Genomic DNA, 25,022 nt, shown 5'->3' on the forward strand with positions numbered 1-25,022 from the left:
AAATTAAAAAAAAAACCTCTAACACATTACAATTTCTTCTCCTCTGACACATTATAATTTTTAGGGATATTATTTTGAACTGAAGTTTCAGTGTTCTTAATGGAGTGCTGGAAAGCAATTAATGGAGTGGCTAGTTTATGGTGTATATGATGAGAGGCAGAGTTGAATAAATTTTCTTTTTATCCCTGGAAACTCAGCCTGGCTGCAACCCATTCTGGTCTTACATTCCTAAATATTTTTGTAAGTTCACGTAACTCTGTACAGTAGGAAAGCTTAATACAGTACTCAAACTTCACTCAAATGGGAGAATTGTCCCTTGTGAGGCACTTGCACTTCTCAGAAATACCTAAAAGCAATTAATGGTACAAAGGGGAAAAAAAGCTACCAAATTCTCAACTTAGCTGCTGACACAGTACAGAAAACACTGTTTTGTTCTGAACACAATGTACTTTAAACTCCCATTTCAGCTGAAAAGCATGTCTTTAAGCTCTTTAAAAAAGTATTAACTTACTTTGCATTAAGAAACAAATGTGAATATTGAACATAAAAAAATTGGAAAGAACACTTGGTGAAAATAACAAATGCATCATGTGTCTGGGGAATGTACATTAGCTCAAAAAGTTTTTTTCATTGTCTTTCATTAATTTTCTTAATTATAGCATCATAGCAGAAGTGTTACAGTTACAGTTGAGAGGGTATGCTTTTTAATAAACTTGGGTTTTTTCAGGTACCTACAACTAAAATATTTTTCCTGAGTTAGCATCTTTCATATTTTTTCATAGACAGAAATGAATTGATTTTAAGAGATTCAAGCTGCCCCTTTGGCAGTTTTCTGGGTTATAAAGACATGATAAAAACATCTTATTTATGCTTCAACAAGTTTCTTGCATTATGCTAACTCAAGTGGCTTATTTTTAATTCAAACTGCTTATTTCTACAAGATGAAGCTCCCTATCATTGTGTAGAACAATTTTATTTTATTCTTTCAAGTTCACAAGCAAATAAAAATACACATTTTTATTCCAGCACAATGCTTCTCTCTGTATTCTCCTCAGCAAAACACTTTCTAAAGTAGAGCATAGAGGAATTTTGTAATTCTTTTTTTCTCAGAATATGTGCATAGCTCAGACTATACAAACATCCTCTATAGCTCTCCCAGTCACTTTCCATTTCAAGAACCAGGCAATTTGTGTTAACACAAGACAGCTTATCATGTGCTAAGTCTGCATGCAATTTTCTCGTGAGAACAACCATTTTGTACCTACTTGACACATGGAGCACTATACTACACCCAACTAATCAATTCTGTCTATATTAAGAAGTGGGGAGAAAAACTGCCCACAGCTGTTATATTACATCAGCTTTCCTAACTACTTCAGACAACTCATTTTGGGGATTTTTTTTTTCTTTAAACTAAATTGGCATAAAACGTAGCCCTTCTTTCTATTTCTTTTCAATTCTATGTTTTTAGTTTGCCTTCTCAGAGATTATTGGTGAAGTACAAGTGTCAGAGAACAAGCTATGCTTTCTGCAGGCATCCCCAGAAGTTTTGGGGGCAACAAGCTCCCAGGGTCATTGGGTACCCTTGGAGGATTTATACACCAGCAAAATATGAATGAGTAATAGCACATTTTCATCAGAGACCTCACAGATAGTCTATAGACATGAACTTTTGGAACAGAATCACAAATTTTATTTTTTTTTCTTGTATGTAAGCAAATGATAAATGTCTGTCAATTGATAATCAAGTCAGAGATAGAGACACAAGAAAAAGGTACCAGTAGGGCCCAGAAAACTCTCTGGGATGGAAGGATGGAGTTTGGAGCTTTTCTTCTGATACTGACTTTTACCCAACACCACCATGATGTTGAGATGTTCCTATTCAGAACTTGAGGACCACATTGCATATGAATACAAGAAATATTATAATATTTTTTGGAGTTTGAAAACATTATTCCATCAATAGCCTACAGTTGAGGGATCAAAACCACAAAATACCAAACACAAGGACTCTGCTATCAACTTGCCTTGCAGCTCACTTCACAAGATTAGCTCAGTTATCGATAACTAACACTCATTTTTATCAGCTTGGCTTCCCAGCATGCTGCTCTGTTACTTCACACAAACTGTCCTTAAACCTGTTTTTCCTACTTCTCCAACCAGTCTGCTATTTCTTTATAGAAAAGATACACAGCTTGCATCAGTCCTAAGTGGTACAGTTCAGTGTTATCATTCCAAAAAGATTCCATATTATGTGAATACAAAACAGTGGAAATGAAATACTGACATCTATGACAAAGATGTTCCTGTAACTGCTGTGTCCTCACAGAACATTTTTATTTTGCCATGCTAGCATTTCCAACAGAAATCTGTTTTGTCAGGGAGAAAATGCAAATAGTTACACTCAAAAGTATAGCAATGCAACCTGGCAAACCACTGACATCTTAAATATCCTTACTATACCACATACATACCAGCAGTTGGCAACTTCATGCCCAAGCTGAAACCATGTTTTCATGCCAGAACTGGAGGAATGCAATCCCAGCAGCACATTCAGAATGGCATAAACGCCCGTCACGCCAATGAGCAGCGCCTGCGAGGGAATGCAGTGCTGGCAAGTCTTATGTCTCATTATGAAGCATGGAATTAAGAGCAAAGACATGGCCTCATAGACCATGTTGTTTCTATCAGAAGGAAAAAAATACCATAAGAACCAGAGAAATGAATGCGGCAGTTTAGGAGACAAACAAAAAACAGGCTTAAGGTAGGAAGAAAAGATAGGAAACGTGCTTGGTTCTGGACCCTTGCACTAAAATGATGGGACTGATTTTACTAACCTATTTTTCAGAGTTAATCACCGCTATTTTTAAACAGCACTGTAATACCCAAAAGGAAACATCCTCTCTTTTTAGAATTACTGCTTTTTTTGCACATTATGGTGTAGCGGCTCTACACAAGTAGACATACAGGGTATTTTCCTGTTGTCTCATCCTCTAAAATATAAAGTGTGTGATGTCTAATAGTCTGTATTGTGACTTTGAACTGGTAAATAACAAATGACTAGAGGAAAAAATTACATTATCTTTCTGTCAGACTACATTACAAGTGCTTTGATAGTGACTTCCTGCTTGTAAGACAGTACGTATGCCTATTAGAAAGAGGGTAATGTAATTTTCCTTTTAATTTCTAACTCCTGTTTCTGACAATCATACTAAGAATAACAAGAGTTTTATAATTTCTGATATAATGCTAAATATCTCTTTGATACTGCACACTAGGACATAATAGATTCTGGAGTTTAGAGAGTTTGGGGAGGCTTTTTGTTTGCTTGCTTTGTTTTTTTCGGGGGGGCATCAAAAAAATGCACATACTCAGCTTTTGCATTACTAAATGAGTAGCTTATTGTTAGTCATAGGATGTAATCAAGAGATCCATAAAGGACCACAGAATTAAAATGAAAAGGTAATTTTTTATTATGTTTACCCAGTTTGACTTGTGACATTGATCCTGCCTCTGTTTCTTCTTCTCTGGTTTCTCAAAATTTCTATGCAACAGTTGCAAATTAGATATCTTCCTGCTGTGCAATTCATTGAAATACTGCCTGCAGCCAAAAAATATTTACTTTGAAACACATTTTACCCTGCACTACTTTACTTCTATGTGAAGACCAACAGTGGTTTTTCCAAGTTCAGTTTTCTGTTCCATGATGTTTTCAAAGGATCCTTCATGTCTGCTGTTGCCTCTTACTATTTATGTAACCAGGCAGGTATTTTCATCAAGCTACAGTAATCAGGGCATCCATGGATCTCTCTCATTTTATGCTTACAACACTGAACCCAGAAAATATATATGCATATGTCAGTTGTGATGATAGTACTGGGAGAAGGGGAATATCAATTCTGCAAACTCAAATTCCTAGTGCTGGGTCAGGATTCAGTTTATTACATTAACTCTTGCTTGGCATATTTCTAATTTAATATTTTTCATGGAAAAAAAATTATACATTCAATAGGACAGCTACAGCTGTCTTCTATCCATTAAAAAAACAAGAAGAAAAAAATATATTTTTACAAGTAGACCTATTTGCCAGCAGGATTCTATCAATTTTTAATGACAGTATGTTAATACAAGTGTTTTATATATGGATCCATGGTATTTTTCCCTGTGATACTTGACTACACAAGATTATATTACTGAAAGAATAGACCACATTTCTGTCTGGACTAAAACCAAGCCTAAAAAGCCTATCAAGAAGACAACAAGAGGATGACCTCAGCCACAACCCCTGCAGCCCTGCTAGCCTTTGTCACAGTCCTCTCAGGTATCGAGATGTGCCAGCACTGCCTCAGTCTTGTCACCAAGACAGCCTTGTCACCAAAGATGACAAGTTGAGAGTCATCTCCACCGCTGTGTAAGACCCATGCACCCCATGTGCTATTCAGCCTACACCATGCTCCGATTGGTGCCATGGGATTTAGTGAGTTACTTCAGTTGTTGTAGTCAAAAGCTGAAAATTTTTCTGACAGAGGACAATTTTCTGCTATAGAATCTGCCTTTTCACTGCTTACAAAAAAGCATGGTTTACATTTACTAGTAAACTGAGCTAACAACTGAATTTGTGATGCGTGGAGCTGCACAAAATATGTCAACTGAGCATCAGTATCCTCTGTCCGCACTTATGTATTTGTGCCCATTAAGACTGCTTCCCAGTCAGGCTAGAAGGAATGCATCAAAAATAAATGAACTACTCTATCTAGATAAGGTAAAAATGTAAAATAATCGGTATTACATAAACATCAATATACTTTTTCTTCCAACGTTTTCTCTCTCTAGATACATTGAAATCCCCCAGTATTACTAGATTTGGAGAAATTAGGTAAGCAATACCATTTTGCAGATGAAAAACATAGAGGGGGGAGAGAGATCAAGTGTGACAAAGAATGAATGAAAATTTATGGCAAAATTTTAAAGAAGAGAGTCCTTGATTTCCATTCATTTGTCTCAAATAAAAGCATCTTCTTTCCAAAAATTTTCTTCTTTCAGAAGACTCTTTTGTTTAACATCAATATATAAGTATTATATTACCTGACTGTATGCTACAGTATGCATAAAACTTCCTATTTACACAAACACCTTTTTGATTAAAAAAGATTAATTACCTTTAAGTAAAAGACGTAGTAGCTAAAAAGCTGTATTTTTATTTGAATGCAATGCCTAAAACATAGCATCTTCCAGGATCAAATGATGACAGAAGTAATCTGTCAATAAATAAATACTGTCAAGCAATAAAGTTGTCTAACTTCAACAGTCAGTTGGAAATCTATCCACGATGAATAACATAATTTTAGCTAAGTAGGGTGATATGGGAAACTTCTCACTACAACATGACATTTTATTTGTAATAAAGAAATAAAGAAATATAGAAATTTGTATTTTTGCCTGATTTACAAGATATAATTAAAATGTTTTAAATGTTAATGAGGAACCCATATTTGATGCTAATCAAAATATCTTCAAAGTGAGGAACTGAAGATATTCTGGTGCTACAATGATCATTTTTGTATCTCCTTTCAGTCTGCTATCAGACTCATACCAATCCATGCCATTAAAATTGTAAGATATTAAAATGATTTTATGGAACTAAATGGATTTTATGGAAAAAAATATTTTTTTCTGACATGCATTTAATTATTTAGCAATAATTCATTTAAATGTTAAAAACTTCATTGACAGATATATGAAGTTAGATATTTAAAGAACACATTCATTTAAGTGGACATCTCTGTCTTCTGGTTGTATTAGAATAAACATGACATTGGCGTTATTGAGTAACATGACCAAGATTATGACAATGGCAGAGGACCAAGCACCAACGGGAGGCAAAATCCCAGAGCATCCAGGCCGTTACCACCACAAAGGAAGACTAGCCATGGTGGATGCAGAAGGAGCCCTGGGATGGATAAGTAATCTGGTCCTAACCCAGAGATATGGTGCAAGCCCAGACAAAAATATCTTTCAGTGGCTGACCATGGCATTCATGATCAATGAAAAATTGAGATGGCTAAGCACCTGTGTGTATTAAACTCAGAAAAATACAGCCCAATTTACTGGCTTAAACAGTCATTTTCTTGAGTGAATTAGAAATTGGTTCTCTCCACGCTCCAGGATAAGCCTTAAAACACATTCATTTCACAACAAGCTATTCTAATTTTAGGTGATAAATAATTATTGTATGGGTAAATATTTTCTTCCCTCTTTCTGATCTGTCTGCTGTCTGACATATGTTCATAGCTTTTTTCCCCCCCCTTCCTGTATTTGTAAAGCTCTTCATTTTCTGAGTATCTCCAACCCTTCAAACCTGTTATTTGCAATAGCTGTGTCTCTGGAAGAACAAGCACTTTAACTTCAGTAGTTCATGAATTTTTCAGAGCTTTCCTTTTTGAGCTCAATATTTATAATTGTCTTAGTACTGAATATATTGCAGGCAAGCAAATGTAACATCAATTTAAAAACCGCCTGCTGTATTAGCTGCATCTAGAAGCGACAAAGGCAACTATCCTGCTTCATGCAAACACTAACGTCATCATAATTAGAAAGACAATCTCTTAATCTGACACTGAAACCAAAAGGGTATTTCAAAGTTCAATGAGCACTGAGAGGAATATGAACTGTTTTCAGTCTAGTTTAGAGTATGTGCACAAAGTACAATCTTGCTCCAGGAGAAAAATCATTCCCCATGACTATTCCCACCCTTCCTCACCTACTGGAATATGCTCAACCACTTCAAATAGTAACGCAGCATAATGAGGTTTTTGTAAACAATTACAATGAGCCAACACAATAAGAAATTTTACAGGAAAAATTGCTTAGATTTCCCCAGGACTCCTAGACATATTACTAAACAAGGAAAAATAATGGTTGGAGTATTTGTATTTTTATTCTTTGAGACTATTTAAGGTGAATTTAAACAAAGAACTTATTTGCTATCATTATCAACTACATCTAGAGAATTTATTAAATCCATGTGGGACTTGAAATACAAGAAAAATTGGCAAGAAAACTTCAGATGCTTGAAAGGATCTTGCACTGATTTTCCCTTCTCCCTATTTCTCCAAATACAAAAACTAGATAAAATCAAACAGTTTCAATCATGCCATGACTACTTACACAACAAACAGCTCTAAGAAACAGGTTTTAAAATTGCCCTTTCCCTGAGTAACATCACAGCATTTCTCCAAACATGGCTAAACAGCATTTGAGATTAATTCAAGTGGTCATTTGAGGTCTCCAAGATTATTAATCTATTTTCTGTTAAAAGCCCTTGCACGAAGTTAGGGGCACACTCCTGAGTTCCTTAGTTGCAGGCTCTTTTTAAAAAAAAAAAGAAAAAAAAAGAAAAAAGCTGTACAGTTGGATCTTGGCTGTCAGTATGAAATATTATTGGTTTATAATAACTAGTATTTTTCTATTTTTACGACAATCCAAAAAAGAACATGTAATTCTAAATTTAATTTATGAAGTTTCTAACTTCAAAGATGTCATACATATGTGTTGAAAATAAAATTGTTCAACAATTTGTTTAAGCATATTTCCAATCCTTAACAGTGCCTAGGAAGAACATCTCTGTTTCTTCATGTGTATGTGTGCACACACACATTTCAAAAGCATAGGCAGGAAAAGAAATGAAGTGGCCAGTAATTTAAAGAATATAAATTGCATGTTTAAAGCAGCACATCACTATCTCAAAAGGTAAAACCTTTATGTTTTACCCTTTCATAACTTGAGTTTTGCTAAAGAACACCCAAATACCTTATTTTTATACCAGCTGTTTAACAACATGGTTTTTTCCTATGGTCTAGTTTGTTTTGCTTGCCTTTCCTGCCCTTCCATTCCCTCAAGTTAATGTGTTATTAGTTCAATTGCACAGCACAATATATAGTTGCAGAATGTCATACTGAAATCTACTAAAGTAGGTTTTATGCAATCTTATCTAATAATAACTGAGGACAACATGTGACTACACAGCACTGCCACACAGTTGGTAACTTTACAATAGAGCAACACTTAATAAAAGTACATGCAATCTAAGTGAGACCTGGTCAAGTAAGACTGACCTATACAGCTAAAAAAATAAAATTAAAACAAAAAATAAATTCAATGCTAATTTCTTGCAAATACTTCAGTATTTTTCTTTGTCTAGAAACATGTCCAGGAATATTGGGAAAATGTAACAGCAAGTTTCTGTAAAACAGTCACTGTTGAAGTGTTAGTGCCTGGCATGCTTTTCTTCTGGGTCAACTGTGAAAAATATGTGTAATGTTGCTTAGTGATCTTTCACCCCGATTTCCCAAGGAAACACTGCTTATGCAATCACGGTTTGTGTATATTTGTTTATTTTTATTTGCTGGTTCCCTCCAAATAGCTTCTGAACCCATTAAAGAGTTTCAGCCACAGGGGACAAAGGAGCAGCACTCTCAGAGGTAATTATGCTCCTATAAACTTCATGAAAAAGTACATTTGGTTATGAAACAGAGAGAGAGACTTCATACACCCACTTCAGAAAATGTCAAGTACAAGATCCACCCCATTAAGCACCAGGAAGCCCACAGCAGAGAAGCAGCCACGACAGATTGCCGCCAGCTAGAGGTAAAATGGAGAGTTAGCACAGGACAGGGGCTATCCAGGCAATTGTGATGCAGGGGTTGCTCTGGAGGGTAAGAAAATTAGTAGTGTGGATAATAGCTCACATACACATACTGGTTTGTGCCAGCTGACATCAGGATGAGGATATAAGATTTAGTTTTCTAGTCTAGATCTTGACTTTGGGTCCAGCACAGCTGGAGCACCTGGCCCAACAAACTCAGTCCTTGTCCCCAGAAGCATCGTGTGGACTACGGATGGCCAAATATTCTCAAGCACAAAAGGACTTGCCACAACCATTACTAATAATATCACTTTGCTGCACACTGTTCAGATACTGCGATGTCTTTGGAGCAGGGTTCATACCATATATGGCCATGATAAGGTATCTGCTAGTAACTTGGTAGTCTGCACTAGCCTATGATTCCTTGGGTAATAGTAATGGTTAACTCCAGTGCCCATAAGTTAAAATACACACAAATAAATAACAATGATTTTTAAAAAAGCAAAGTCTAAGTCACAGCTTTTTCTATTTAATATATTGTTCCAATGTATGGAATAACTATACCATCAAATTAAATACACTTAATTTTTCAGTTGTTCAGATCCTCCAAATCACTGTTTTGACTGTTTACTGAGACTTACTTGAAAGGACTACCTCACTATTTCATGGCTTTGAAAGCCCACTTTACCTTTCTTTTATGGCACCCAGAGCATATGAAAATCTTATTCAAATGTCTGCAACAACCAATGCTGTCCTGCTCAGATCAATGCATCTCCCAAGAAGACAGGACACTGACTACAGACAGGGAAGGCACTGGAACTGAAACCATTACAAGCTGTCAAGTCTTTGCCCCAAGCTTCAGATCCAAACTGAATTCTCAGCCTCCTGAACGTGAAGCCATCTCCACAGGGTGTATTGCAGAAACGCATTCAAGGTGCTCACTCTCATCTGTAGAATTTATGGCCTGTAGATCTCTTCCAGTTAAATTCCACAAAGCTCTTCATATTTTAACAGTTTCTTTACCACACTTGCTGCAAAAAGGTTTATTTTCTTACCTACGCTTCTGATTTTATTCCAAATCAAGGCCTATATAACCAAGCACCATACAAAACCGACGTTTAGAGAAAGTTTTTATTCTCACATGGTATTTAAGTAATGACATTCACTTCTTAATGCCTCTTATTAATACTACAAAGTAAGCCCATTGGCACAGAGGTGCATCATGATCCAGGTGCCATAAGACATTTGTGAGCCACCTTTCCAAACCAGCACAAGGCAGCAATTCTTAATTTCAGAAAACTCAAACTAAGTGGAGAGTGCCATCTCTACAGACCACTCATGAGTCACTGTTCACACACATACAAAATACAGAAAAAGCACCTTTTGTGAGATGGTGTTTTTCAAAGCATTTTTACAAACTGCCCAGTAAAAATACTAATATTTCGTAAATGTATTTTGATCACTATTATATAGTTTTTATTACAGACTTTATTGAATGTTTCATTTTTAATATTAATAAAGTATTAGTAAATATAGGATTATCTTTCTGTTACTAAAAAGGAAATAACCATATTCCCAAGCACATTTTTTCCTGGCTGGCTATTTGTATCCCCTGAAAACCTAGTATCAGATTTCCTTTTACAGCCGTAATACAATTTAAGACAATCTGAAATAGAAACCTTGTAATACTCACACTATGGTTGAAAAAAATGCAATTTTCTGAGAAGTCTGCAGAAACAAATACAAACTAGGTCTGGTCTAACTATATTTTGAAAAAAATTGCATTTCATGCATAATATAAGAGTTCTACAATAGTCAGCTTTAGATAAATTGATTCTGTCTTACTCTTAGAATGGACAGTTAAGGGGCAAACAACTTATGTTTCTCAGTTTGCGTGATTAACGTTGCATAAAACGAGGAGTCCTAGTTTGAGACAACTGCTCAGTGAGCACAACTATCTCACTTGTGTAACATGCTGTTGAGAAATCACCAGAACTTGGGAGGACTAACGCTTCTGTAATCCAATTCCTGTTGTGACATCCATTGAAAAATAAAATAATAAGGGGAAAGTTGTCACTAGCTCAGAAAGAAGGTTTGAGCACTCCAGGTTAGGAAAGAGCCAGAATATACAAGTCACTCAGTTTCACCTGAAATTTTACTTCTCCTCTGAAGTTTTCAAGTTTGACATTGAATGATTTCATTTTCCACGTAAGCTAACACTCTTCTGGCTCATGATCTCATGGCAACCACAAAAGAATTACAGACACACAATTCTTGTCTCTATGGCATTCACATTACTAATTTTTTGTTCTGAACAGGACCACAAGGAGTGCAAAGCCAAATTAAATGAGTAATCCTTAACTCCAGCACACCCACATTTCTAAGAACTTGATCTTGTAAACTTAATATTATCTTAAAGGAAGCTGGATTTTCCTGCTACTGTACTTCCTAAGATTCTCCACCTCCCCTTTCAGGCAAAGAAAAAAAGTTCTTGTTAGTCCATTTGGATGAGCCATGAACATCGAGAGCAAGCAGTTGCTGTCATAGTTCTCCATTTTCAGCACCTGAAGTACCACTCTGAAGTAGCTTGTGTGGAAAAGGCAAAGCTGGGGAAAGTTTGGTCCAAGGGTTAGGAGCACTCATCCAGATGTAGTTCATTCACACCCACCTCCTAGTAGATTATTCCAGCTGTTCTCACCCCCACCAACTGAAACTGGGACTTTGCAGATATTGATAAGAAGTGTATGGGACCAAAGAACAAGAAACAGAACATCTGAATCTGAGGAGAATGTCATCACCTGAACTCTAGTCTTTGCTTCAAGGACCCCTTATGGATTTTGTATTAACATCATGGCCAAATAACATTATATACAGAGGAGATGAAACTCGCTTATTTTATCTGTAAGGTTATGAAAAATCAATACAATAAAATTAAGAAGGTTTAGATGATGATACATGAGGCTACACAGCTAAGGCATTTTTTTGTTTTCTCACTGTTCTTAATACTGTTTACAATGTCTTTTCAGGTTGAAGTATTTCTCTAATTAGATAAGTAAAGTTTTTAAAAGTACATGCTCAGCATCATTCCGCAATGTAAATTAAACCTTAAAAAAACCCAGAGGAAATGTTTTCCTTTATTTCTAAATACTAATGCTTTACTTGCAGTACATTAGAATTTAATTTACCAACTTCCCTTCTTGCGATAAATTTGGAATCCTATCCTCTATTCTAAATTGTTTTGTCTAAAATACTTGTAAACTTCTTTATAAACTTCATAGCATTGCTACACCTAAGATTAAACCAGTTAGTAAATAATACACTACTCTTCATTCCATACCATTCAATATTGCCAATATTAAAGAAGTGTTTGTTACATCTATAACTATATGCAGAGAAAATGTAGTATTCCTTCACATAACTCTTCAGATGGTTAGCTTTATCCTAATCCTTCAAGGTGCTTAAGGGATTGCTCCAGACCTTGAAATACATTGTTTATTTTTAAACTGCAGTTATAATGTTCAAATATCTCAGTATCATACACTTACCCACCTTATTACACAACTATAAACAGCATGCACATCACACATATATAGTAAAATATTAGCTAAAGTTGATTTTAATATGTAATTTTTTTGCATATGGAAACATTCATAAAACATAGAATACATTCATGCATTCATGAATGTAGCAACTATTTTATATCAACAGCTCTACATAATGAAGGTATTCTTACAAAGCAACATAAAAATAATTTAGCTTAAGCTGCAGGAGATACTGTAAGATAGGAATGATATAATTATTCATTTTAGATGCACTGGCAAAGTAAGTTGCCTATAGATATAAAAAATAGCCTTTTAGACTTGTTCACATGATTATTCTCAAATGAATGACCTATATATACAGAAAGCCTTGTTATTACAGTATAGCTATTACTGCTTATTTATTCCATCAAAGTTTCCAAATGTTTTCATCCTAACTCATTAGTTGCTCCTGAGCTGCTCCTCCCCCCTCCAAATATTGGCTAGAAATACAGAGTTATGGAGCTTTATCAATATCATTGTCTGCTCCAGTGATAAAAGCTGTCCAATTTCTTCAGAATATAATTAAAATATAGAATAGAATTAAAATGGGAGTATTGGAGACCAATGAGTTAAATAACCCAAACTACACGTCGGGTATATTAGTGTTACCATTACATATATCAGTCTTCACTGTGATAGTGTACATAGTGTAGTACAAGTCTTTGACTGGATGTTTATTTTAGTTCCAAATTGATGGCAGTGCTTTCCTGTATTTTCCAAGTCCACCCCCATTCACTCATTTATGCTGTTTCTTAACTTGATGAACGCCTAGAAACTCTACTGTGCAATACAGTTCAGGAAATCTCAACTTCATTATCCGACGTTTGTTTCTATATTTAAAATACAAAGACTTTTTAATTGAAGGTGGAACAAGGCTGATCAGTTACTCACAGTCTCTCCAGGGATCTCAGTCCGAAGAAAGAGCCGTTCTTCAACCATAAGATCTTGTTGTTACTCAAAATCCTACAAGAAGTCAGGAAAGAATCTGGTTAATAGAACGTGGTAATACTGCTGATTAAAAACACGTAATTACAGTAAATGACTGTTCTGTAAAATACTAATCACAAAATTCTCTGCCTCATTTGCATTTTCCCATCATAGCAGTAAATAAAGATTACCATTTCCTGAAGTGCATAGTTTCTTCTTTATTAAATAAAAGCACATTCAAGAAATATGTCAACAAATGAATTTGGGCTTCAACTTGAAAATTGTAACACTGATAAATGCCCACACTTCACTAGTAGATTCTAAATTACCACTGGCAATGGTACTTGTTGGGCTTCCCAGTCAGCAAAAAGGCTGATGAAGTAAGGGAGGTGTTAAAAACTGTTCCAGTAGATTAGAGGACAATATAGTCGCTTTGCGGTGGCTGCTACAGCAGGGATGTACAAAGAATGATACCATCAATTGCTGATAGATACAGAGAAAGCATTTCATCTTCTATAGGAAAGACAAACAAAAAACCACCCCTCTACCACAAAAACAGACTAGTTCAAAAACATTTTCCTGTTGCAACCTCTGCATAGTAAAAATTCAGTAATTAAGCTATGCCTGGCCCATCAAGTACCAGCACCATTAAGTACACATGCAAACTGGCCTTGCACGCAAGCTATTGAAAAAGTTGTCTATTCATCCTCTTCATGTTAAACTACTGTCATTGTCACAAATGGCTCTTTCTACTTCAGTCATTTTTCATCGCTATATTTTCCCAGCTATTTCAGAAGCAATGCAATACAAACTTTCACTCATTCTGACATGCACTCTTAAAAACCTTACAATATACAAAAGAAATGCAATTTGGTTTAGAAGCTCAAGAAATTGTTTTTTAAACAGATCTAATGATTATGCAATCTGCAGAAGAAATGTTTGTCTCTGAAAAAATCTAATTTCAACTGCTTGAGAAATGAATCTTTTAATGTAACATTTACAATAAATTATACTTCTTTAGTGCCCAAAATTCCATTTCAAAATAAGAGACATAGCTTGCAATAAAGATAGAAATAAAACAAAAATAATTCAAAAGAAATTTTATGCTCTTCACTAGCCAACTTGAGACTTTGTGAATCAACTTTTTACTTTTGTAAAGTTTTAAAACAATCTGTTACATGAGACTTAACTTGTCTCACTCTTAGCAATTCCCATTGTACATGAAAAGTAAGTGCTTTGCCCCAGCATACACCCATTACATAAAAACTCAACTCCAGGTGCAAAAGACAACATGTAACACTGATGTATAGTGAAACAGGAAATAATTATTGAGGTAGAAAAGTTAAAATACTGTAATATTAGTAAGATTTGGAGATTTTTGCAAGCTGTTTCTAAAAAATCATCAATAAACATGTGTAAATATGTTTTGATGTGATTTGATGGCCCACTGTCAGAAACATGGAGAACAGAGCAGCTCCAATCTGACCTGTATGTTATTACACTATGTTGTTACTGAATACACTTGTGCAGCAACATTATTCCTCACCCAGAACCGGTCAATATAACCCACAAGTGGCAATTTGGGATCGATCATGAACACTTACACTCAGGCATCTGAAAGCCCCCAGAAGCCTATGTTTACGAAAAAATGTAAAATTTATATATATAAATATGCTCCAATATATGCATAGTCTATTGCCATCAGCTAGGAAACTCCACATCTCACAAGATCTTCCTTCTACTTCTCAAACTAAAAATCATATGTATGATATTAAATATTTCTCTAGTCTACCAACTCTTCACTACCTTCTTAGCAATACCTTTCAGCAGTGACATGATGAAAGACCACAGACTGTTTCAATTTGTCTTATTTGTAAGATTTTCTGGGCTTTTTAGGTGGCATACAGTGACTAAATTGGAAAATTGTTTTAAAAATTTGAATATCTAAACTAGAAGGTGTAAATACATTAAATGTTCTATTATTTTATTCTGTTCCTTTATTCATCTTCTCTTCTGAGGCTGCACAGAATTTGTGTCAGTCAAGAAAAAAACAAAGTCCCAAAATTAAAATTGCCCAGGCTTGGAAAGACTAACATCATAAATTCCACTTCATATTGGGTCATTTGGTTATATGCTGTGTTACAGAGAGATCATCTTTGAGGTCTATTACAATGACATTAAATATAAATATTATATTTGGACTGTTCTGCATAGCCTGATGGGCAAAGATACACGCACTTCAGAACTCTCATCTGGCTTAGGTACAAGTAGTTCTGCCTTTGAAAAATTTTCATGGTGCCAATTTGTTTTTCCAGCCTTCTGTTCATTCTGCCCAGAAAAAGAGGGCAGTTTGAACTTTGCTGGCAACTCCATGAAAATGCAGCACAAGTCAGCAGCACATGGGTCTCTTGCTCTGTACCTCTGGGTCTCCTGTATAGCCCTAAGCATGTAGCCTGAAACCAGTATCATTAATCCACATAAAACAAACTCCTAGAAATTAAAGAGAACTATCTAACTATTAATAAATCACAAGATTAAACAGAACATTTGGTTCATAAATGGAACACTCGGTAAACACAGCTCATGTTCTGCAGTACTGCTATCTTATTTAGTCATTTCCTTTTATTTTTCTGAAAGATAAACTGAGTCTTGAAAAATATAACAGACACCACCAAAAAAAAAAAAAATCATAGAACTTAACTATGTAAATTTAAGTTTCTAAATGAAACCTTTCAAACCTTTATACCAGACTTTCACAGAGACTTTCACACAGAGATCAGGTTTCAAAAATTAAGTTTCCTTCAGGGCCTTCTCTTCTCTACAGTGCCAACTAAAATTCAGGTTTTATAAACAAAGTAATATGGGTATTACAGTTAAAATACAATTCTTTTTCTGTTCAGAATCACAGCTTTAAAGAATTCTAGCATTCCAATAAGGTCCATGGGGAAAAAAAAAAAATCTTCTCTAACAATTAATACAAGTTATCTACATTTCATTCAGCTGGTTGGTATACCACATGGGAAGAATCCACCTGTTTTTAATTAGCTTTAGTGATGTCCAAGAATTTTCAATGGGCTGTTATCAAGAAGGGTTTGGTTTGCACTGAAGACCAGTTCTGTGAATACAATGAACAACTTCACTGGCAAACTTAAATCATTATTTTTCATATAGTAAGGAATCGCTTGTTAAACTTTTGATGCAACTCAACATTTTTCCCTTCTGAGGACATTTGCTGTGGGAATGAGACTAGGAGGGAAGAAAGTTTGGGTTACAATGTTCAATATACTAACTCAGAAATGAGGCTTAACTACAGATGATGAAAAAATCTTTTCAAGTAATCAATGCCTGGTCAAATTGTGGCTCTTACGCTTGATGCTGAAATTACACAGAATAATTTTGTATATTACAACTTCAGAAAAATAACAGAATGGACATAAAATGCATGAAGTATGGCTGGAATAGTTAGATATCTCTTTTCCCTTGAATACAGTCACCTGCTTACAGGGAGATGTTTGTAATTAGAGACCTGCAGAAATTTTGCAGGAAAACAGAGACATGAAGAGCATCCTTTTCTTGTACTTACAGATGCAAAGGTTTGGTGGATAAATACATGGGAAAAAGTGTTATTGATGTATTTGATTTTGGATAGCTTCTAACATAATTGTAATTTTCAGATGTAACAGAAACTGAATTACTTAATAGAAGATCAAATATAGTTTGGATTTTTAAAACAAATCACCACCATGTGCCCTCTATGATTAAGTATTTCTCACCTTTTATTTATTCACAGAATTTTCACTTGTCTTTTTTTTTTTCTGATGTGCTAGTGAATCACAGCAATAAATATTGCTACACACTGCAAGCAGGCAGCTGGTTTAAATAATTATTAATTTCTAGCCATGTGCTAAGAATCTCACATTTTCAATATTTTATTCCAAGGAGAGAAAGACTGAGAAATAAGCACACTTTATTTCAGTGAAACTATTTTCCAAAACTAAAATCCACTTAAAGTTACTTTTCTGTAAAAAAAAAAAAAAGAGAGAGAGAAGAAAGGTTTCCTGAAGAAACCTTCTGAGAAGGTATTTATTTTGAAGATCAGTTGGCAAACTTGTTTTGCACTATATTATGATCCAAACCCCAGGTAACTGGTAGTTAAAATGGTGGTACTTTCAGCCCTAGCCCTCACAGGATACATCCAAGTAAAATAGTGCGGGGGAGCAATCCCCTAGTCAGCACCACTCTGCTGATCAGACACGTTATGAACTGTTTGCTCACCTCACTGACCCCTTCAAATCTTATGTCTCTGCTGCTCCTTCGCCCAAGACACTTTGGGGGACAGTTTACCCCGGGGAGCACATTCAGAAGACATTAACTCTACACCAGGTTTGCCCTTTCCCAGCCCTGTGAAGCCCTCCAGCACTATTCCCACAGGGTCCGAAGGGATATCCTTCAAACACGCTCTCTCGATCTACAGCCACACCCTAAAGCATGTAATCCATATGCATAGTTTCACCATGCAAACATACTTCTCTGGTGGGCTGCAACACAGGCTGCATGTTATTCCATTCATCCTGCCCCGGAAATAAACCAGCCAACCTCACATGTACACGAGAACCCAAATCATGCCAAGGAGCACACTAACAACTGAGAAGCATGGACGGTCAATGAGCCATTGCTTTCACTCTCTCCTGGACCTCTTTCTTTAGCAGTATAGACATACCTGCAAGGATGAATTGTTCCAATGGGCTACAAGCCACCTCTCTGATCTTCTTTCTGGTTCTTTCATTTGAATTAAACGAGCCACAAATCACATTTTGCTTAAATTGATGCTATGATTTTTGTTTTTATGAAACTATTAAAAGTACAAAAAGATGTAATCCTGTATAACAAAGTCTCATTCAAGTATAACACATGCCCAGTATAAGAGAATCTACTGTAGTATTAAAAAAAAAATCAAATAAAAAAGCTCTCAATCAAATGCAAACTTCAACTTCCTACAACCCCTCAAGCAGAGAGAAAGAATCTTTTTACCATGCCTTCCAAGTCAATGGACTTGGGTTCACTTGACATTACAGAGGAAACAAATTCCACAGCTGAGGCTTCTTCAGTGAGATGGTACTGCATCCCACCCAGTAAAGACTAAAGGCTGTGAGGTCACACAGCAGTGCATCCACAGAGAAAGCACATCTCAGATAACCAATTCCAAGAATGACAAGACATTTAGATGAAGACTGCTATTCCCGAATGCATAGTGAACATAGAAGGAAGTGTGACCCATTACTGAAAAATATGTGTTTCCTCTGATAATATTGACAGGGGAAAATAAACAAAAAACACAAGCAAAAAAACCCTACCCAGACTTCATGAAAAAAACAGTAAAATATCAACTTCCACCTGATTTTCTGCTGGGCAGCCCAGGAACTGTTTCAGACGAGGCTTGACCCAGTCCTGTGGCTAGCTAAGATGAACAACCAATGTCTAGACAATTAATCTCTCTAAAATCCTTTTTTTAAGGCCCACTCACTGAGACCAGCTGAAGGTTCACTGACTTACTACAGGAGACACCAACCAGGAGAACAACAATACCTGCCCCTGCTGTGCACTTGCTCTTAATTCCTGTTTAGTTTTCCACTTCTCAAGTAAAAAGGTGTGTTTCATGGATATCCAAGCTAATTTGACGAAAGATAGAAAGCTCTGTCCATTAAGATTGTACATCTGGGACCTCTGTGTTGGGGTTGTGTTAAGAAATTGTGTTTCAAGTTCTGCAGTTTCCCTTACATACTAATTTCAGTTCAAGCAGAGGGGAATATCTTTATTTTAGAATAAAAATTTAAGTACTAATAGTAGCTAATCATTTTACATGGAAGCCTGATAACAGTTGACATGTTGCAGTTTAAGCTGTTTGTTCGCTTTACATGAGGCATGTAGTTAGATACAAAAGGAATGTGAGCTGACATCCTATGAAATACTTGGACACAGTGGTGGGAAAAAAATGTATTTAATTTCTTTATGGCATCAGAATAAGACTGGAATCATTTATATTGAAATGGTACAGTGTAAAATGAAAAACTATTTTTAAGGTTTTAAAATTCTTCTCAGTAAACCAGAATATTGTTTATTCCCACAACATCCATAATTCATTGAGAGTTGCACCATAAAAACAAATTAAGAATGAGCTTGCACCACAAAAATGGCAGGAATAGAAAGGAAAAAAGAATGCCTGCTTTTTGTGCCACATATGTAGAGACATATGGAGCGATCATAAAATACAGGTAGTAATTGTACTTTTTTTTTCCCTCCAAACTGAAGACCACAGCTGAGCTACTACCTAGCGCTTTGCAGATAATATCAGAACTATACAGATAAACTAGGAGGAAAGTCATATAACCGTAACAAAACTAACTGAACAAGTGAATAGAGAAAAATGATTGAAAACACTATTGACCGCTCACTAGGTGAATGGAGTGTGGCAGACACCTAAATAGTTCATAACCAAACAGAAAGGAGGAACTTGTAAAAATGTGAGAAGTATTCATCAATTCAGTATATATCACTATTTGTGTACAGTAATTCATAGTGCCTACTACTCTGTCCGACTTCAAGAACATCAAAACTTAAAAAAGCTTAAAGATGAGTTATCAGAATACTAAAGATGCATATAATGGTCTCAAGTGACACCTCTCTTCCCTGAGGGGATTGTAGCCCATTGTATTGTCTTTTCAAACTAAATAAAGTGTGTTGTCAACATTCTTAAAAGGAATCAGACAAAAATCCTGTAGAAAGTAATAAAACTTAGTCACTTAGCACCTCTAATTCCAGCTGGTTTTATCATTATCTTCAGTATATACCAGCTTTTGTTAAACCCATTCACTTGCAGCATAACCAATTCCAAGCATTAGTGAAAACAGAAAAATGCTCAAAAATGACCTTCCATTGTAGATAGTGTGTTACATGTGGCAAAAAACCCCAAACAGCTATAGCCAAAGAAGCAATAACAGTGTACTAATTATCCTTCTAATCAGAACACTACCAGCAGAACAGCTATTTCCAGATCTTGACACTATTTGATTATAGCAAGAGAAGCAATGAAACTATAAGCACTGAGAAATTTCCTTGTAGGTAATTATTTATTTAAATGAAAATCCTTCCAGAAGTGCAAATAAACCCTAATAGTCTGTCACACATTTAATGGAATGTAGGAGAAACTAGCTGACCACTCATGTTATGGAAACACAATACTGCCTTTGTGGAAAATCACTGTTCAATAGCCTCACTTTCAGTAATTCAAAATATAAGGCAAAACTCATATTTTTGTTGCTTCGGTTTTCATACTGGTGGCTTTTCATCAATAGTCCTCTTGGGTCATATAAGAGACTGCTAGGTCACATTCAAAATAACAAAGCCAGAGAGTTCTTGCATAAATCATCACACCAACCAATTTAATTAACTAAAATCGTATTCAAGAGCATTATTGTGTAAGCCACATCACAGTTCAAACAGTAAAACAAAATATTATCATCACTAACAGGACACACAACTCATCCTCTCCCTAATACTGGTTCAGCAGTATTAATGTATTAACAAAAGGAAGCAGCAAGGTCACTCTTAATATGATTTCTTAACAGTGGGGGAGTTAAAGAGTTCCCAGCTTTTGAAACAAGCCCCCTCCACTACAGGGTGGTATTCATTAACTGAACAGGACAAGAAGCAGCAGGAATCAAAGCATTACTAATAGGACTGTAAGTACTTCAGAAAAGTAATGTGGTTGTCTATTTTATAACTTTTGTCAAGCACCAGCCATTTTCTGAACTAGATGATGCTCTTAAGTAAAACATTTTTTTCCATAAGAACTTTAAACTGTAAAGGTTGTATCTGTAGATCAGTGAAGACCCAAAGTATCATACAGGATTCTATGCTCAAAGTTTAATCAATTGTATTTAATAAAGTCAACACCTGGAAAACTTAAGTCATTAGTGGGTGATCATAGAAAAAGGTTTGACAACATAAACAGTACGTAGAATAAAATTATGGACTGCTATTTCCTGAAATCATAGAATATTGACCTGCTGAGGATATAAAAATCTGATGAATCATTACTATTTTACTACAACATGTACACATATTTATGACGTCCTTAAACTGTCTAGATAAATCTTGCTTTTAGAAGTTTTGAACTTGAGTGCAGATAACTTTTTCAAATGTAACCTAAAAAAACTAACACATGATCTTTTGATAAGACAGCATTTTCATTACATCTTTTGAAAAAGAGATAATTCTATCTAAGTGAACTTTTGGACTATGCCACTATACCTATCATGTGCATGGTCTTTAGTTGAGAGATAGTTACGTGTGTTTAACTTTCTGTGATGGGTCCTACTGAGTCTAGCAGAATTATTTACATGAATTAAATTTATCATGTGCATTAGTTTTTGAAGATCAAAGGTTCTATTGTCAACATTTTCTTTGGAGAAAGGGAGGAATTGTTCAAAGCTCTCTCTACAATGAGAAGGAAATCCTTACCCCTGAACTTTCAATAAAACATCATTTCTGAAAGCATATGTAGGCAATTGGTGACAGCATGGGTCTGCATGCCTTGTTGTTCCTGGTTTTGCCTTTGACTCACTGCACAGCCTTCAATCAGTGAATATATATTTACATGCATTTTTAGTGGGAAAAAGGAGACTGATACAGAATATAAAAAAAATAACAAGTTCTTCACTGAATAAGCTGGTGTAATATGCAAATGGATTTAATGAAGTGATTGTTTATAGGCTAATTAGCTTTTGATTTGCTTGTCATTCAACTCAGTTGACATTATGCGGAAATTACGTTCTTTTATTTGTTTCTCATTCAAACTTTTATACAATTCACCAATAGCCACAGTGCAAACACCACCAGGAGGAGCAGAGCAGCTGAGTGAACAATGCACAAGAACAATGTGCAGATTTGAGCATTTCAGTGTGCTCGGCACCAGTTAGACAGACAAGAGCTGAGAAGCATCTCCATCCTGTAGGGTAGGGATTTTTACACTCATTTCAGTGGGACTAAGAGGTTCATTTAGGTTCCCCATTTCAAAATGGTTACTGCAAGTAATTTGCCATGGTGATTCATGCAAGGTCAACATAACAGCATGCCCTTCCTTTCTCCTGGGTTTACACTCTACTGCTCAGCCAAATAACCATCAGCATCCCAGTCTGCCTTGCAGCTCTCACTGGTGGGCCAAACCTGGTTTTTACATTACCTATGATACATTCAGGTGGCTTTATTCTACAAATAAATTCTGAAACCTTGTTTGAGTTCAAGAATTTTAATAAGATTAATTAAGTTTTAATAATTTATTTGGTCAAAAATTTTTAAGAAGTAATTTGCCTTTCCTAACTGGATTTTACTACACATTTCTTTCTTCTAAGTCATTCAGGAAAAGGCTTAACAATTCCTGAGTCACCATTCCTTGTTTATTACACTTTTTGTATTACCATTTATTTCCTTCATAAGATCTTTTCAGCATTACTCTTATTCAGCCCACTGCTCTTCTTTTAAACCCGTAAACACCTGTTCCGCTTTTCCCAGTTTTGCTAATTTTGTGTGTATTTCTAAAACAGCATTGTAAAGGTTCCATATTATTTCTGAAAAACATGCTTAGAATTGTCTTCGAAATACTCATGTGTCTCAGTTACTACCACAGATAAGCAGTAACAATTGCTGACTATAAATCCAGAAAAACAGTGAAAATTTGTCACTGTGGTAATTTATTTTGATTTCCCTCCAAATTGATTTGTTTTTATAATGGTTATATCTTAACTTACAGGTTCTGCTGGGACTGTGATTGTGTTTTGCAAAAGAGGTATCTGCAGTAGTTGTTTTTTTTTAAATGATGATGTATATCATCTGATAATTCAATAAAATACAAAACTCATTCTGGATCCTTTGGGTAATATATCTGAAAACTGAAAGCCTGAAAAAAAGACTGGTCTGACAACATAAAATTGTTCCTAGCTGAATTTGAAGAGAAACTCTTTTCTCCTAAGGAGACATTTTAAGGAGCTACATTATTAAATCTAAATTGTTTGCTTTATTTTGCCTTAACCAGTAGGACTGCATGTCAGAATGCTCCTCTTTTAGTCCTCCATTTGGTTTCAAAGACTGAGAGGAACAGACATTGAACTGCTAATAGGGAGTGACAAAGAAGTTTTTCTAAAGTACTTCAGACAACTACTGATATATGCTCTAGCAGAATGAGATCTCAAAATTTGAAAGAGTTGGTGGGTATTCATATTTAATTCAGTGAGCAAGCAACCCCCACATAATGCATACAGGCCATCATATCAGTTTTCAGTTCTTTTGGTGGTGCTGCAAAGCTTGAGAATTGTTTAAAAAACACATTCGGGATAGCATCCAGTTGAGGTAGAAAACGCAAGACCATGGCTAATTTATGATCTCCGAATCACCTGGATTGGAAGGGACCTCCAGAGATCATCCAGTCCCATCTCCTGCCCAAAGCCGATCAGGTTATAGCAGAGCACTGCTCAGAGTGGTGAAATGGTGATGCTTTTTTGTAATGAAGACATTAGCCATTGTGGATTATTTTGGCTTTAAGCACGATTCGTAAAGTGGACTACAAGAGATTAAACAATCCTTGAAATGCTGGAATTCAGAAGTTAAATCCAGACAGCACAGAGGTACTCTGCTCTATACCTACTGCAGAGACAAGGCATTTACAGCAAAACACCGGATTGTCACAAGTATCAGACTGAGGAACCCTAGACATGAGGATGCAGACCTTACGCTTTACCTGAATCTCCTTCTGCTTTACCCAACGTGGGTCCCTAACTGGACCGAGAATATTTGTACTAGGGGTTATACAGCAAAATCACTCATGTGTAATCTAGAGGTTGGGTGTGTTTTATTTCTGTGACAGTGCCTTCTTTAAACAATTTTTTCGGGATCCATATATCACAAGTGAGATCATGACAGCAACCTCTGTCATGTGAAATCCCAGTTCTATATAGCCCACCCAAGTCAAACTGGAAAACTATTAAAATGTAACATTTATTGCAAATAATCTGCATAGACTTTCCATTGTTTCCAGCACTAATTAATATTATTAAGGGGTTTACTTCAAAAATTCCCTATGTTAATATATTATTACTGAATATATATACAGAAAGGAACAAACATTTCATGTCTTCTTCTAGAAATAATTAAGCTTTCAGCCAGCTTTTTATTTCCAATTTGAAAATATATTAAGGTGTTCCAAAGCAGTACACAGAATTAATAATTAATTATTACAGGTAGAAAACTCAGTTTACTTAGTTAAAAGTACTAATTTTGAGTCTAAGCAACGTTCTTGTGTCTTACTTCTCAAACAGATTTTGCACTGGTGAAGGCCAATGTGGTTACCTTAAGAAAATGGGCTAAAAGATAAGATTCTCCTAAGACATTTGGGAAGGCAGTTCTCACCCCATGTAATGAATGTTAACACAGAAGCAATCATCTCCAAGTGCATCTACCTCTCAGCTTCCAAGCTAAAATGGTCAATGATGGTCTCACTTGTGATTTGTCTTTTTTTAATCTTAGCCTCAAATGCTATCTATCAGCTCAGGTACTTAAAATTATCTTCCCAAGGCTGTGTTGTTCAATATTTGATGTGCTTTCCATTTTAGTTATATCCACAACCTTTGAAATAAAGCTTTCAGCACAACTGTTCAAAACAGTGGTATAAATAATACAAACAAAGAAACCTAACATTTGATCCTACTTCCATCACACAACTAACTTTTCCCTATCTTGCTTTGTCTTTGTTTCTTTCACATTAGTCAATGTTCAGCCCATTCAACCACCTTTTGTTTGATACTTGATCGCGAATATTC

General features: G+C 35.5%; 1 protein-coding gene across 1 annotated transcript in view; it reads right to left on the minus strand.

Annotated features, from left to right (window-relative positions):
- Positions 1-25,022, minus strand: part of LOC142030257 (adhesion G protein-coupled receptor A3-like) — a 289,857-nt gene that overhangs the window by 232,469 nt on the left and 32,366 nt on the right. The window contains exon 2 of the mRNA XM_075026136.1: positions 13,117-13,188. Coding sequence (XP_074882237.1) covers positions 13,117-13,188 — 72 coding nt within the window. The remainder of the gene's footprint in view (positions 1-13,116; positions 13,189-25,022) is intronic.

Source organism: Buteo buteo, chromosome 4, assembly GCF_964188355.1.
Source record: "Buteo buteo chromosome 4, bButBut1.hap1.1, whole genome shotgun sequence".
Taxonomy (NCBI): Eukaryota; Metazoa; Chordata; class Aves; order Accipitriformes; family Accipitridae; genus Buteo; species Buteo buteo.